This window comes from Eretmochelys imbricata, chromosome 10 (assembly GCF_965152235.1).
Source record: "Eretmochelys imbricata isolate rEreImb1 chromosome 10, rEreImb1.hap1, whole genome shotgun sequence".
Classification (NCBI taxonomy): Eukaryota; Metazoa; Chordata; order Testudines; family Cheloniidae; genus Eretmochelys; species Eretmochelys imbricata.
Genome location: NC_135581.1, coordinates 55,087,870 through 55,102,568, shown reverse-complemented (window position 1 = coordinate 55,102,568; position 14,699 = coordinate 55,087,870). Strand labels below are relative to the sequence as shown.

Below are 14,699 nucleotides of genomic sequence, written 5' to 3'. Positions count from 1 at the left end.
GCTTTCACTCGCTAGAGGATTTGTGGTTTTTTGGAGAGGTTGTGGGAGATAAGTGCCGTCATACCAGAGTGACGTGTAGACGGAGCCTGGGCTGTGAAGAAGCATGGCAGAGTCCTGAGGTGCCAAAAGAAGCAATCTCACAAACTGAATTAACACTGTTTGGCCTGGTATGTTGCCTAGTCTGCTGCACCACAATAGGGCCTGCACTAGACAACCCAGAGAATAGTTGGCTCAGTGCTCTGAACGTCTAGTAGAAATGGTATAAGAAGAGTGTTACCAATAGATAGTAAACTTACTATTACCTGAAAAATGGCACACCAAAGGGTTAAATTTAGTAAAGCCCAGAGAGAACTGGCCTTGTTACTTGCTGCTCCGTGAGGGGCAGAACTTTTGGCAAGTGGAAGCCAGGGGTAACCCAGTGTGGCTCTTTAGCTATATCTACACTATACAGCAGCTGGGTATGTGTCTCCCAACCCAGGGAGACAGACTCCTGCTAGCTTGGCTTGAGCTAGAGCACTAAAAATATCAGTGTAGCTGTTGTGGCACTGGCTGAGGTTCAGGCTAGCTCCCTGAGCTTGGACCGACCTGATCCCTTGGGCCTGAGCACGGTTGGCCTACGAGCCTCTGCTGATGCCACAACCTCCACACAGCTATTTTTAGTGTACTTACTAAAGCTGAGCTAGTGCCAGTCTGTCTACCCAAGGGTAGAAGGCACACTCCCAGCTCAGCTGCAGGGTAGACATACGCTCTGTGCGCTCTTAGTGGCTAGACTACGAACAGAGGTTTGACTTTGCTACCACTTTTGAGCTAATTGACCTGGTCCATTAGCTCAAGTAGTAGAGATTGCTGCTTTTAGATCTAGGGGTCCCAGAATCACTCCCCACAAACAGCTCTTCCAGGGGCAACATTGCCCGTGCCTTAGCCCTAGAGTTCCCATGCCACAACTCTGAACTACGCCCAAAATCCACGCGGAGAAAAAACAGCCCATCAGTCTCAGATTGAGTGAGAAGTTAAGATCCAGAATAAGGCATTGTAAAGGACATGTGGTGGGCCATATTTATCCCTACTGTGTGGAACTCTGGAGCCTGTATTGGAAGTACATTGGGGAGGGATTTGGTCCACTTTTGCCTGACATCCTTGCCCCTCCATGGGGTGAGTTTCTAAAAGCAAATTAATTGTGCAGTGGGTAAACTTGCCAGTTTCTAGCTGCCTGATACAATTCAGGCTTTCAGAGACACCGTGTCCATGGAGACTAGTGCTTGGGTTTCTAAGTGATTAGTTGGCAGGTGGCCAAGGGAGAGAAATGTAACAGCTTGGGAATGGCATAGCATGTTTGGATGTAATGATTATATAAGACCTTACAGAACTCTCCAGCACTTTTAGGCAGACATTTGCAGCAGACTGTGGTGGAACCAGTGGCACCAATTTGCAGGTCTGGGTCTTCCTTTGACTTGCACCTACTTTCAGTAAGCAGGTGCTGCTATTGGTGCATGAGACATCACTGTGGTAAAGCAGCCAGCAGCAGAAGTCTGTGTGCTCCAAATTTTGTGGCCCAGCACCCTAAGGCTACGTCTACATTTATGGTGGGGTGAAGAATACATGCACGGCACCCTCCCACCCCCAGCAATGATATACATAGCAGTGTAGCTGGTGAGGCACTGCTTTGGCGAGTGAAGACACACCATAACCTTGAGGTATATACACTACATGGCTCTCTGTGTGCAGCAGCAGCGCCGCCTCGCCTACACTGTTTTTAGCAGTTTAGTGTCGTGCTGCCTCCCCACTGATAGGCGTGGGAAAGGCTCTGACAAGGGGAGGCAGTGGAGAAAGGATTTGCAGCTCCCTGCTGTGAGAGCCTTTCCCTGCTGCCCTCCTCCCCCCCCCCCCCCCCCCCCGAGATTTTTGCTGATGTGTATAGCTACACATTGCAGCGTGGATGCAGCCTGCTGTTCACTGCAGCTTGGAGCTACACATATCCTCCGTGCTGCCACCAGTGTAGACAAAGTCTGAGTGTGACCCAGTTGCCCTTCTCCTACCTCATCTGCATCAGCCCACTCAGAGCTGGTGCAAAATCTCTCTCCCTGGTTTGCAGATGGAGCTGAGACTGGCTGTAGCTGCCTGGCAGCTGATCTGTTGTTGTTTGTGTTATAGTTGCTCCTACAAATCCTGACTTTCATCAGTGTCCAATTTTGCTAGGCACTATATATACACATAGTAAGAGAGAGTCTCTGCCCTGAATAGTTTACAGTTTAAATAATATAAGACAAATAGAAGGTGTGAGAAAGGAAGCATTAGTGTTCCCATTTTACATGAGAACTGAGTGAGGCTTGGGGGCTTGCCTACGCTTGCAAGTTAGAGCGCATTAAAGCAGCCCCGGGCACCCTAGTTCGCTACCCGTCCACACTGGCAAGGCACGTAAAGTGCTCTGACTCCACGGCTAGCACGCTCCTGGTGCTCCACCTCAGCAAGAAGATTAACACTTGGTACGCCTTGGCTGAAACACCTGGGCGTCAGTGTGAACGAGGTGTTGCATTACTGCACTCTGATCAGCTTCTGGAAACATCCCATAATCCCCTTTAGTCAAGTGGACACTCTTGTCATTGTTTTGGAATCGCTGCAGGAATGCGGATGTGCTCTTTGAAAGCTCTGTTTCTGACAGCCGGCTGCTTATCTGCTCCGAGACAAAGCAATCATTAGTGTGGAATGCTGTGTGTGAGGGAAGGAGGCAGTGAGCGGGGTCTGCTGCTATCTGAACTTACAAGACAGCATGCTGACATGCTCTCAGCCCCCCAAAAACCCACTCTCTCTCCCCCCCATACACACAACACACTCCCTGTCACACTCCACCCCCACCCCACATTTGAAAAGCACGTTGCAGCCACTTGCATGCTGGGATATCTACCACAATGCACTGCTCTCTGTGGCTGTTGCAAGAGCTGCTAATGTGGTCATGCCAGTGTGCTTGTAGCTGTCATTGTGGACAGATTGCAGCGCTTTCCCTACTGCACTCTGCGAAGGCTGGTTTAACTCAAAGCGCTCTACATCTGCAAGTGTAGCCATGCCCTTAGAAGTATGAAGTACCTTGCCCACAGTCACACAGAAAGTCTATGGCAGAGCCAAGTTCTCCTAAAAAGAAAAGGAGTACTTGTAGCACCTTAGAGACTAACCAGTTTATTTGAGCATAAGCTTTCGTGAGCTACAGCTCACTTCATCGGATGCATCAGTTGTTCTCCTAAGTCTCAATTTAGTGCCTTAACCCTCAGACCATCTTTCCATTCGTAAGACTGAAGTAGTGCAGAGGGCCTATGCTGGGCTCAGTTTTACCCTCCATATATTTGCACCATGAGCTAGCATACCTGTTCTTGAATTAAACTGCTGTTAAAATAGCTGGGTCACCTTGTTGAAAAATTGGCCCAGATTAACTGGCTGCTACTACCAGATAGCAATGCTGGGAATCAAGACTTATATGCATTAAATCCTGCGTGTTCAGTGGCACCCTCCTCTTCGTTCCTGCCCGTCACTTACTCTGAATGGATTACTTTGATCCTCTCCAGGTCGTTGTTTGCTTAGGTACATTTAAGTGCGTTTCAGTGGTTTAGGGTGGTGGGGGAAAAGCCTGGCCACATTTTTTCTTGGTCAAAAGTATATGGCATGAGCATTTTTAGTTTAGTTTTTGAATTAAGTATTAGACACTTAAAATATTTCATTCTAATTGCATCCATTTACAGAATAGAAGTTATCATTTCCAAGTACTCTTTTGGGAAGATTTTAGTTTCGTGTTTCACTTGTGTAAATGGGGAGTAACTCTAGTAACTCTGAAACTGTCTTCTGCTATTTTGCTGGTGCAAAATATCACTTAAAAGGAGTTTCTTCAGTATAATAAGAGTAAGAAAGGAAATAGATTCCCCTTTAACACCATTCTTTATTCTCTGTTGCTTTCCTTCTTTGTGCTCTTTAAATCAGATGTTCCCTAAGGCTCAGTAGAAATAGACTCATATATTCTTCCCAGGTCATTACCTGAAATCTTCTTCGTTCCTAGGCTATTGAGTGCATTAGAAAAGGGCTGTCAGATCCATTTGTGCGCACAGGCCATCGACTCTCTCTCTACCAACGTGCACTACGATTGAGAGACTCACCAAGCTGCAAGAAGTTCAGGAGCCTCTTTCAGGAGCTGCCTGTCATAACTGTGGAAGATGTTACACATGTGAGTAAAACTGGTTCCTGAGAACCTACCAATTCCAGCAGTCTTTTCCTTCTGACTGGGATGGTAATGCTGGAAACTGTGTGTGTGTGTGTGTACTTCACTGCATTTGTATTACATACTCTGTAACACAATGGGCCCAGCCCTCAACTGGTATAAATCAGCAGAGCTCCACTGATTTCAGTGAAGCTGTGCTGATTTATACTAACTGTAGATCTGACCCAGCTTACCAGTAAAGCTATAAAACGTTGCTGTCTGTGTCCAGAAGTTTCCTGGGCTCCCTTCCAGACTGTGCTTCTGACTTACTGAATGACTTTTAATCTCACTGGGCCTCAGTTTTCCATATGTAACATGCGGGTAGATATTACCAACTTCATTGGGGGTTTATTCGCCCTCTTGGAAGGGCTTGTGAGAATGCAGGACTGGTAGAATCAGGTTTGTGGTCCACTGGAGGCAGGAACTTCCACATTAGAATGGATATTATTATGCTTCATTCTCCCCTGCCCTGTGTAGTCATTTACACCTGTTCACAGTGCGTGTAAAGCACACCAAACCATAGTGGTAGGACATCACACCTTTTGTACACAGGTGTACATCAGTATTCAGTGGGCAAGGATCAGTCCCATGGTGTGTTAATATTTGATTTTGGGAAATTTTGCCAAGAAGATGAGCAGGAATTTACTTCTTGATTAACTTCATAGTTAAATGCTTTTTGTGTGTGCAACCTGCTAGATATTATGGGTGAAATCCTGGCCCTGGTGAAATTAGTGGAAGGTTTGTCATTGACTTCACTTGGGACAGGAGTCTACCCTGTATCCTGACTCCTGACATTCCCTTCAACTCAGAAGCTGTGCTAGTGTGGTTCCTTTATGAACATTTGCCATTTCAGTCTGATTTTGTCATCCAAAAATTGACTCCATTAGCAAATGGCTGTCCAGAAAATGGCAGCTTAAACTATGAATTCTTTATTTTTAGCTGACCAATATTTCACTTGTTTTTTGGAAGTTTGTGTCTCTTTGTAAAAGCAGTGCTAGGGAGCTGTGTATCCCTTAGTAGAGGTAAAGATACTTAAATAAGGCTGTTCACCTTTAATATTGGACATTAACTAGCTGTTTTGATGTATTTAGGTTACAATCAAAGGAAAAATGTGTCCCCAGACAGGGGTGGGAAAATCTGTGTTTCTAGTAGAGGACGATGATGATCAAGAGGAAGGAGAAGACTTCACTCTGTCCACAATCATGTGTTCAGTTGAGGAGCTGGCATTAACGCATTACAGACAGAATGGCTTTGATCAGGGTAATAGTAACAATTCTCTTATGCCAATGCAATAATGTTAAGGAATGGAGTATCAGCAACAAAGAGTCTTTTAACCCAGTTTTAGCAGTTAATGCTCCCATTGTTTGAAAGTCAGTGAAACGGTGCTGATTTTTTTTTCCTTCCTAAAAGTAGCTGGAAATTGGACTTTGGAGCCTTTCTCCTGGACTTTGATTCCTTCTCTCCTCCACATCCCAGTTGCCGTTTTGAAATGGAAAAAAAATATTCCTTTATCTTTCTAGATCTCCCAGTGCATTGGAAGTTTCTCATCTTGTCTTTCAGATCAATAGGCTTTTACTTAAAATAGTGTAATTCACGCATGTGTAGGAGTTTGGGATTCCAAAAGCTGTAACTGTAAGTGACTGAGTGCCAACAGGAGCAAGAGTGCCACTGAGGAAATTGTATAGAAAAGGATTTTATAGACATCCCATTATGATTATCTAGACTAGATGATCATCTCTTCCTAGTCTTCTGGCATTTCAGGGTCACTGCAATTAACAGTAGACATACGTACTTCTGTTATAGCAAGAGCATCAGCAACTGCTTTAGTTAATGTCACATAACAGATTCCTTTATTTTGTTTTCAGTTGCTCATAACTTTGTGAAATTTACCATAATCCCCACAGTTTCAGAAGGATTAGGGGACTAGTAATCTTTTTGTTGTTTTATCTGTATCTTGGCACTAAAAATCTGAGTGTAGTACAACAGAGTAGGCAGCCATTAAAAATATTGTGTCTTAGTGGGGAACCAAGAAGTCAGGCTTTGTAGCAACTCTCATCATAGCCAGAGATCCAAACAGTGGAGTGGGGAACCAAGTGAAGCATTTGTTGGACCAGTGAATCAGTGAGGAAGTTATAGAGAATGGTGGAGCAGCAAGTGACATCATGCATGCTACATGGTGTATTAGTGGGTGTTGCCAGATTCCCTACTCCTGTCTACACGAAGATAGTGTGTGCTGACAGCCATGAAACTAAACTTTCTTGAAATCCCCTTTAAAATGGAGTGGAGCAGCCAACCTTCGGTGTAGCTTGTTTTGGGTAATAGACAAGATTCTTAAGGCTTTGAAATGTCCAAAATGTAGTTATTTGGTAACCTTCAAAAGGGTCTTGCCTTGATTAAATTTTTTTAGTCAATTATATTGGCATTAAACAAAGACCCTTAGGAAATTGTGAAAGTGATATCAATGCCGTTAAAATGCATTTTACTACATTTTGTTTAGTGTTAGTATCTGTTGATGGCGTGTATGTGTAATCCTGAACATGATACTTTGCTCTTGCTGAACATTTTAATCTGTATTTCAGGTGAGGTTGCTTTAACTACTCAGAGATTGAAATGTGCATATCTTTGTTTCCATGACTGAAAATCTGAATGTGATTTTTGTCCTTCAGGGATTCATGGAGAAGGGTCCACGTTTAGTACACTCTATAGCCTTCTAATGTGGGACATTATTTTCATGGATGGCATACCAGATGTTTTCAGAAATTCTTATCAGGTATTTGTGAAGGGTATTTTTCTCTATCCAAAGGTTTGTTTAAAAAGAGATAATTATGATAAACATCTATTAAAGTCTGTTCTAGATTCACAGTGTTTTATCTGATGGCAGGTTGTATCCTGTTACTGAAATGTTCTTCATTGCTAGTTGATAGTAGTTTGCCCTGGCAGGCACAGTTAGTGTGCAGCATTCACTTACCGTTGGTGATTGTTCTTGACTAAAATCTGACTAGTACTGAAGACCTTTGATGTTCATCATTTTTCCAGAGTGGAGGCCTCATGCCCTCTAATACATATGTAAGGCCATAGAATGCTTGAAACCTTAGAAATTAATCTTTTGGTGACCTCTGACGGGAAGTCAGCTTTTCTTTGAGTTCAGAGGCACATATGTGAATATACCAAATTTCACGATTCTAACTTAGTGCAAACATACATAGAGTGAGTGTGTGGTCTTGTGTGAGTTTCGATGATTTCTGCCAGTGTTCCTTTCCTCTATACTTAGACTCTACTGAAGCTCATCCCTTCATAAATCCATTCCCTTTTATAAAATTAATCTTATTATACACACATCATTCCCAATTAAAAAAACCCAAACTCTCAGAACCTGCTTATAACCAGGATGTCTCAGGATTTAACCAAACACAGCGCTGTCTGTTTAGCTTTTTTGTACCTGGCCCTTTGTGTAGCGAGTTTCATTTGTTATTGCAGCTTAAAGGTGGCAGGAGACTCATGCCTCAGCAGAGAAGAGGTTGAAAGCTCACCTCTCCCCCCATCTTTTATTCTTCCTTCCCTGCTTCTGGTTCCTACACTGTGCTCTGAGCTCACATGCAGCGCCAATGGGAGTAAGATTGAAATCCAGATCTCTGAAGTGCTCTGAAAGTGTGAATCAGAAATCCAAACTTCAGTCATCATCACTATGCAGCGAGCACATGGATGAGAGACTAGATGGGCAACTGATAGGGGGAGGGAACTCTGAGAATATGGGAGTTTTCTGCTTGAAAAACCATCTATTCTGTAGAGCCTTTGTTCTCTCTGCAGACAGAAAAATAGAACCATTGCTCTCTCCCCATCTTATGGACTGGCACGGTGCCATGCAGACTGTAGTGATGTTTGACATTTCAATACACTTTCTGGAAACGCATGTTCCCCAGACTGTCATTTTCTTTGTCACTCATTTCAAGGGGGAATATTTTCTTCTGTGTCTACATTCTTGGTGCAGACTATTACCCTGAACGGTTTAGTAGTACCAACAGGGGCCCCAGGTTCTTAGCTACTCTTGTGGACCTTGAGGTATGTCTGGATAAAAGGGGAGCCTCTTAGGTTAAACATTGCTAAATTAGCAAGATCCTAGAAATAACTCTTCTTTATTAATTAAATGCTGTGGTTCATTAGGCCAGTATGTTAGGCTCTTGAATGTGGCTAGTGTTTGGTGCAGCAATCTTAAATGTGTAGGTGCAAGTGTAATCTATTCCATTAAATCAAGATTTCGATGACTGCTGTGTTTTTAAATTACTTCTCTTAAACCTGCAAGTTAAATTGTAGCCCAACATTCAAAACAGAGCATTTACAATTTCAGAATCTCCATTTCTCCAAGTGCCCTTGAATTGTCAGACTTCAGCTACTGAGGAGTGTGTTTCCATTTTCATACAGGCCTTCCCCCTGGATTTGTATACTGACAGCTTCTATGAGAAGAGGAGGGATGCCATTGAATCTAGACTCCAGCTACTCTACACAGCTTCCTCAGAGACCCTGAAAGAGATGATTGCCAATGTCTGGAATGCTCAAGAGGGAAAAGCAGCAGCACTAGTTAGTTGGGACCGGTTTACTTCCCTCCAGCAGGCTCAGGTAAAATAGCAAACATCTTATCACACTTAGGCCTAGATTCATTAAGGAACCAGGCCTGGTGACCCCGAGTATGCCCATGCCTAACTTTTAGATACCTAGGTTTCAGAGTAACAGCCGTGTTAGTCTGTATTTGCAAAAAGAAAAGGAGTACTTGTGGCACCTTAGAGACTAACCAATTTATTTGAGCATAAGCTTTCGTGAGCTACAGCTCACTTCATCGGATGCATACTGTGGAAAACACCATCACTGGGATTCATAAAGCCTGAGTTCAGTGCCTAGGCTCTTATACAATGAGTGGGGGCGGAGGAAGGCATCTCAGAATAGGATTCGCAAAAGTCAGCATACTGGGCGGCTTCTCGCATAAGCCAGCCAATGAGGTATGTCAAGGGGAGAGAAGTGTGCTAAGCCCCACTCCTCTTGGAGATAGGTGCCTAAATTTGAGCTGCAGGGAGGCACCTTCCTCTGCCTGGGATTCTCACGGGGGAACCTTCTCAGGGCGTTTAGACCCTGTGCTGTTTTGGCAAAAAGCGGGGCAATGGGGAGATCCACCTCCCCCATAGCTTTGGTTAGGGTACTCACCTGGGTCAAGTCTCCCTCCCACCTGAGGGCAAGAAGGGATTTCAGTAAGTATCTGTCACCCCTCCAAGTGATGTCACCCCTCCATGCATCCGATGAAGTGAGCTGTAGCTCATGAAAGCTTATGCTCAAATAAATTTGTTAGTCTCCGAGGTGCCACAAGTACTCCTTTTCTTTTTGCGAATATAGACTAACACGGCTGCTACTCAGAAACCCTCCAAGTGAGTGCTCTAACCACTGAACTATGGGATATTCTGATGAGGGGCTCCCTCAGTCTCTCCTATTGAAGCTGTTCCCCTTTGCAATAATAATTTTAAAAAGTCCTTGGAGAAGGGCACTGGATCCTGGGTCTCCCACCTCCCAGCTGAGTGTGCTAACCATCAGTCTGTAGTGTCATCCTCATGCTTGCTCTCTCTCAATCTGGTCCAATGATTCTTTCATTATTTATCCACAGTGAAACAGCTTCAACACTGGGTCAGAGAGAGATTCCATTTGTGAATCCAGTCCTTAGTGTTAAGTCACAATTGTGTCTAGCCATCTAGGGACTTGGATGGCTCCCATTGCAATAGTATCTGAGCACCTCAATACTTAGTGTTCACCCCAGTAAGTTAGGGAAGTGCTGTTATTTCCATCTGACAAATGGGGATCCGAGGCACTAAGCAACTTGCTCAAAGTCACACTGGAATTCTGTGGCAATCTAGGTCCCCCAAGTCTTAAGCTAGTGCTTAGACCAGTGTTCTGTTTTGGTCCTTAGGGCATGTCTACATGTATGAGATCGGCTCTGTTGAAATTGATGTAGCGAATGTTGATTTAGCGAGTCTGGTGAAGACACACTAAATCGATGGGAGAGCACTTTCCCATTGATTTGTGTACTCCATTGATGGGAGGTGCTCTCCTGTCGACACAGTGCAATGTAGCCACTGCAGTAAGTGGATCTAACTATGTCGACTTCAGTTGAGTAACTTAGATTGATTTACCACAGTAGTGTAACCCTGCCCATAGAAGTACTCTTTGACCCTGTTGCCAGTTTTCCTGTACCAAAGCTGGGAATGTCGGAGGAGGCTAGTTGCAGGGAGTATGTGAGGTGTGTTAAGCAAATGGCAAAGAAGAAATCAGAGAAATGGCATAAAGTTGGCTTACTTTTGCAAGACTGGAAATGGCAAGATAAAGACACTTCTTTATTAATGTACTTGCAGAGTCTAGTGTCTTGCTTTGGGGGACCTTTTCTAAGTGGTGTATGTAGGAGGCTCTCCAAAGATCTGCGCCATTGCAGAGGGGGTCTTCCTGACCTAGTCGTGTGGAGTACGCAAGAGCACTGCTTCAAGGTATGTTCCTGTCTTTGGCATGAAAGCAGCATACTAGGGATATTCCCCTGAACTTAAACTGAAATACTCAGTTGATCCTAAATGGCATGGAAGTAAAAGAAAAGCTTCCATCTGTCATAGCAGGGGTCTTCAAACCTTTTGTGTATTGTGGCCCACAGGCTATTCATAGACCTGTGCACTAGCTTGGCATAACACTGTAGCAGTTGCTTATATGGAAAATATTGATGTCGTCTTAGCGTGCCTTTTAATGTTTATTAGTTGGAAGAGAGCCAGCACTAAATGACCAAGTAGGTCTCTGTGGATGAGTGCCAAATGGTTCAGAGGCCACACATGATTGCTTTGCAGTAATTTCAATGTAGTAATGTTGAGAGGTCAGGTCGTGCTACACATACTGCTGACTATAGCTCTGCGTGTTCTGCAGCTTCTCCTCAGACTGTGGTATGTAATCAAACGCTACTTTACTCCCATCCCACACGCAGGTCTTCAGTGAACACCCAGGCGGACAGAGGAATAAAAACCCGAGAGTGGGTAGAATGTTCATTGCTAGAGTTCTTCCCAGGGACACTGGGTAGCTGAACTTGCCCTGTTTGGCAGGGCATGTATTAAAGGAACGTACTTTACAGTGCAGGACCGTGGTGCTGTTGCTCTGGTTTGTGCACATGCAGGAGAAGTAGGCATTAGTCCTGTTGTGTGGAAATTCATACTACCTCATTATCAAGCATACTGCTCCATGCTGTGGGTACCTAATTGTTTTCTGCTAATCTAGAATTTTTACTTGTAAAGATATCTGCATACACCAGTCTGGAATTATTGGGTCACCTTTGTATTGAATTTCTGTAGCCCTGAGCTTAAACAAAAAAAGCTATAAAGACAGATGGATTAGTATGGATTTATGAGTTAATTTTAACGATAGCTGAAAAGGTACTGTGGGTAATAAACTCTCCCCCCAAATAATCTGCACTGCAGGTGTATGTATACTAAAGGAAAACCACTCCAGACTGGTGGCATATGAACAATTATTTATATGTAAGTGCTGTAGCTCTGCTACACCACCTGGATTGAGTAAAGGTGACCAGCAGGGAAGTGAACACTTCTCAGTACCCTGTGTCCTCTGAAGCACATTAGCCTGGTAGTAGCTGTCTTGAAATACTTCCAATGAATCTTTCTGTGCAGATGAATACAGGGCCCCTCTGCCTAACAAGAACTTCTGACCATAAGCTTTATTGCCAGAGTGGCAGAAGCCTTTACTCTTCCTGCTGGGATCCTCCACCAGAACTGTGTACTGAAAAGCCTTAGTTTTGTCCAGATATAACGTTAGCCATTTTGACTAGAGAGAGAGAGAGAGAGGCAAGGTAAATGTAATTTTGTCTTGTAAGGAACCTGGTGGCTGACTAACAGTTGTGAAAAGTAAATTGAGAGGGGGGGAGAGCTTACTGGAGTGGATTGTAAACTTTCCTTTTGCACCAAACTGGTCTTCCCAGAAGTGGTAAGGAAAGCTTTACTTGAACTAGAAGTTACTTGGTATAGTTTTAGGTTCTGTTCAGTTTACTGAGGATAGCATTTACCCACCAGTAGTAGAGCATTGCTATAGAAGATAAACCTAAAAATGCAACTAGGAGAAGCACCCCTGAGGTAGGGTGGGCAGAGGTTGGAGTAGCATAGCTGTAGCAGAAAATGATGTGTTGGGCTGCTAGGGGATAAGTTGCATGGTAACTTTAAACATGCAGATTCACCAGGAAGATTTCTTTTCTTGTAAAGGGCAAGAGAAGAGGTACTAAAAGTGGACACGGGCCAGAACCTGGCTGTGGGAGTCTTTTTTAAGTGTGGAATCACTCCAAAAACCAGCTGTCTGGGACTTTGCATGAACATACGTCTATTTTAAGTTGGTCTTCAGCTAGACAGGCCTTGTTTGTTCTGCTGGAAGCGGTTCCCTAGGAATTGTGGATTATATAAAATACTTTAACTTGGTTGTTCAGGACACACAGGTCCCAGAGTCTGTTTCTTTGACCAATAGGATTTTCTAGTGTAACACTTTTACCTTTAGCTATCCAGTTACTAACTGTCCTTTAACAGACAACTTATGTACAGAGGTTGATGATTAAACACTGGAAGTTAATTTTTGTAATTAATGGCCTTCCTTTAACACACATTCAGATTTTGTTTAAAAACTGCAACAGCTTCCTCTTAACAGCCATTCTTACAGTGAAAGGTACAAACGCTCTTATCCAAACAGCTGGTACTATGTGCCTAGTTGATGCTTTCAGTTACTAAACCTAAGCATAAGATTAATGTTTTTTTTTAACATTAACATTTCAGCTGGTGGAAGTTAAGGGTCCCAATGATCGCCTCTCCTACAAACAGATGATTTGGCTGGGTGAACTGAAGAAGCTGGGAGCTGCTGTAGAAGTTTGTCATGTGGCTGCAGTTGGAGCTAAAAGTAAACGCCTCAGTTGAATAAAACTGTCTAGAACATGTTGGAAGAGGAGGGGTGGTTATTTTAAAAAAATAAATAAATAGTATGACTATGTGCTAATGGTTGCCTCCTATTTTAAGCACCTGCCACTAAGGACATTAGATAAGTGTTTTTAATTAGGTCCTGACCAATGGAAATAATGGAGTTCTTAAGATGTGCTTGTTTTGGTAAAGAACGAACAGATTTTATTTACTGTAAATCGGGTCTCCAAAGTGGAAGAAGAATTCATGGTTTTCTTCTAAGTAGAACAGAGGTGACTTAGGGGATCTTAACTAACAAAGGTAATCTGGCAGCTGTGCCTGTATTTCAGCTGTCTGAGTTTCATCAAATGTGCCCCAAACTGCTATAACTCAAAAGCATGTTTTATAGGAAAAACAGGAGGAGAAGCCTTCCATCCCTCACCTCCCGGCAATCCAACCTGTGTGCCCCCCCCCCATTATTTCTGTCTGGCTCGACGTACATCTACAATGCTACGTGGATGTGCAATTTCCATCTTGGGCAGATGTGCATGAGCAAATCAGCTCAAGGTCACACCTACATTACTCAGACAGCCACCTTACACCTCCATGGCTGTACTGATATTTTTAGTTTACTAAATCAAAGCTAGCTAGTAATTACACACCACTAGATGATGTACCATGTGAGATAAATCTTTGAGTAGTAGACTAGTGGGACAATGAGCAGAGCTGAGTTAGGGTTATGATGATGATGCTTCAAGGTAGTAATGGCTCACATTAACCAGTTTTGATTTATAGACAATTACAGACTTGCTTAAAGCTGATGAGCCTGGTCACCAGGTGATAGGAGCATACAGTGAGCCCCTATCTGAGATCTAGAACAATCCCTGATATTTTTGGAAGTGATTAGAGGCACTGTTCACTGCTTATCACCTTACAGACAGATTAAATTGACTGTAGGGTCTCACTTTGCTCAGCCAATTGAACCATTTTAAGTACCAAAGTCTGCTCTTTTGGAGTTAAGTGCCATGAAGTATTCTTGCCCATGAGACCGACACCAACTGTCCTACTTCCATGCATGGAACAGTTTGAGAGTCACTAGCTAATGGGGAGAAGGGCAAGGGAGTGCAAATGTTCAGTTTACTAAGAATTAACTCCCTGAAAGGTGATTATTTCCCCCTAAAGTACCTAATGCTGTAAATAAGGGATAGGCTAAGTGGAGGCTCAGAACAGACATACAATAAGAGAATAAAATTAAGCTTTTAACAGAAGATACACTGTTAATATAGAAAGTTTACACAGGGGGCTGTATAGGAGTAAAAAAATGGAGATGTAATGAGTGTTCGCTATTTTATGATTGAGGATAGTATTTCTACTTATGCTATATTATTATTCCCTTAAAAAGACAAATGCTGTGGTGCCTGCATACCCAATATTGAACCAGATTTGCAGCTCGTTAGATACCTACTGTATGTACTGATATAATATGTAGCTATTTTCTTTAGTAAGCACAGGGA

The 14,699-nt window shown here is 43.3% G+C and overlaps 1 protein-coding gene across 10 annotated transcripts in view; it reads left to right on the top strand.

Annotated features, from left to right (window-relative positions):
• FAN1 (FANCD2 and FANCI associated nuclease 1) overlaps positions 1-13,279 on the top strand; it is a 43,502-nt gene extending 30,223 nt beyond the window's left edge. For 7 of the 10 annotated variants that reach the window (XM_077827664.1, XM_077827662.1, XM_077827665.1 and 4 more), the window contains 6 exons: positions 4,040-4,204; positions 5,329-5,497; positions 6,904-7,007; positions 8,657-8,851; positions 10,624-10,752; positions 13,069-13,279. In XM_077827664.1, the coding sequence (XP_077683790.1) occupies positions 4,040-4,204; positions 5,329-5,497; positions 6,904-7,007; positions 8,657-8,851; positions 10,624-10,752; positions 13,069-13,206 (900 nt within the window). In that variant the 3' untranslated portion in view covers positions 13,207-13,279. The remainder of the gene's footprint in view (positions 1-4,039; positions 4,205-5,328; positions 5,498-6,903; positions 7,008-8,656; positions 8,852-10,623; positions 10,753-13,068) is intronic. The other 3 variants (XM_077827666.1, XM_077827667.1, XM_077827670.1) reach the window with 3 other exon arrangements.
• Positions 13,280-14,699: the final 1,420 nt, after the last annotated feature.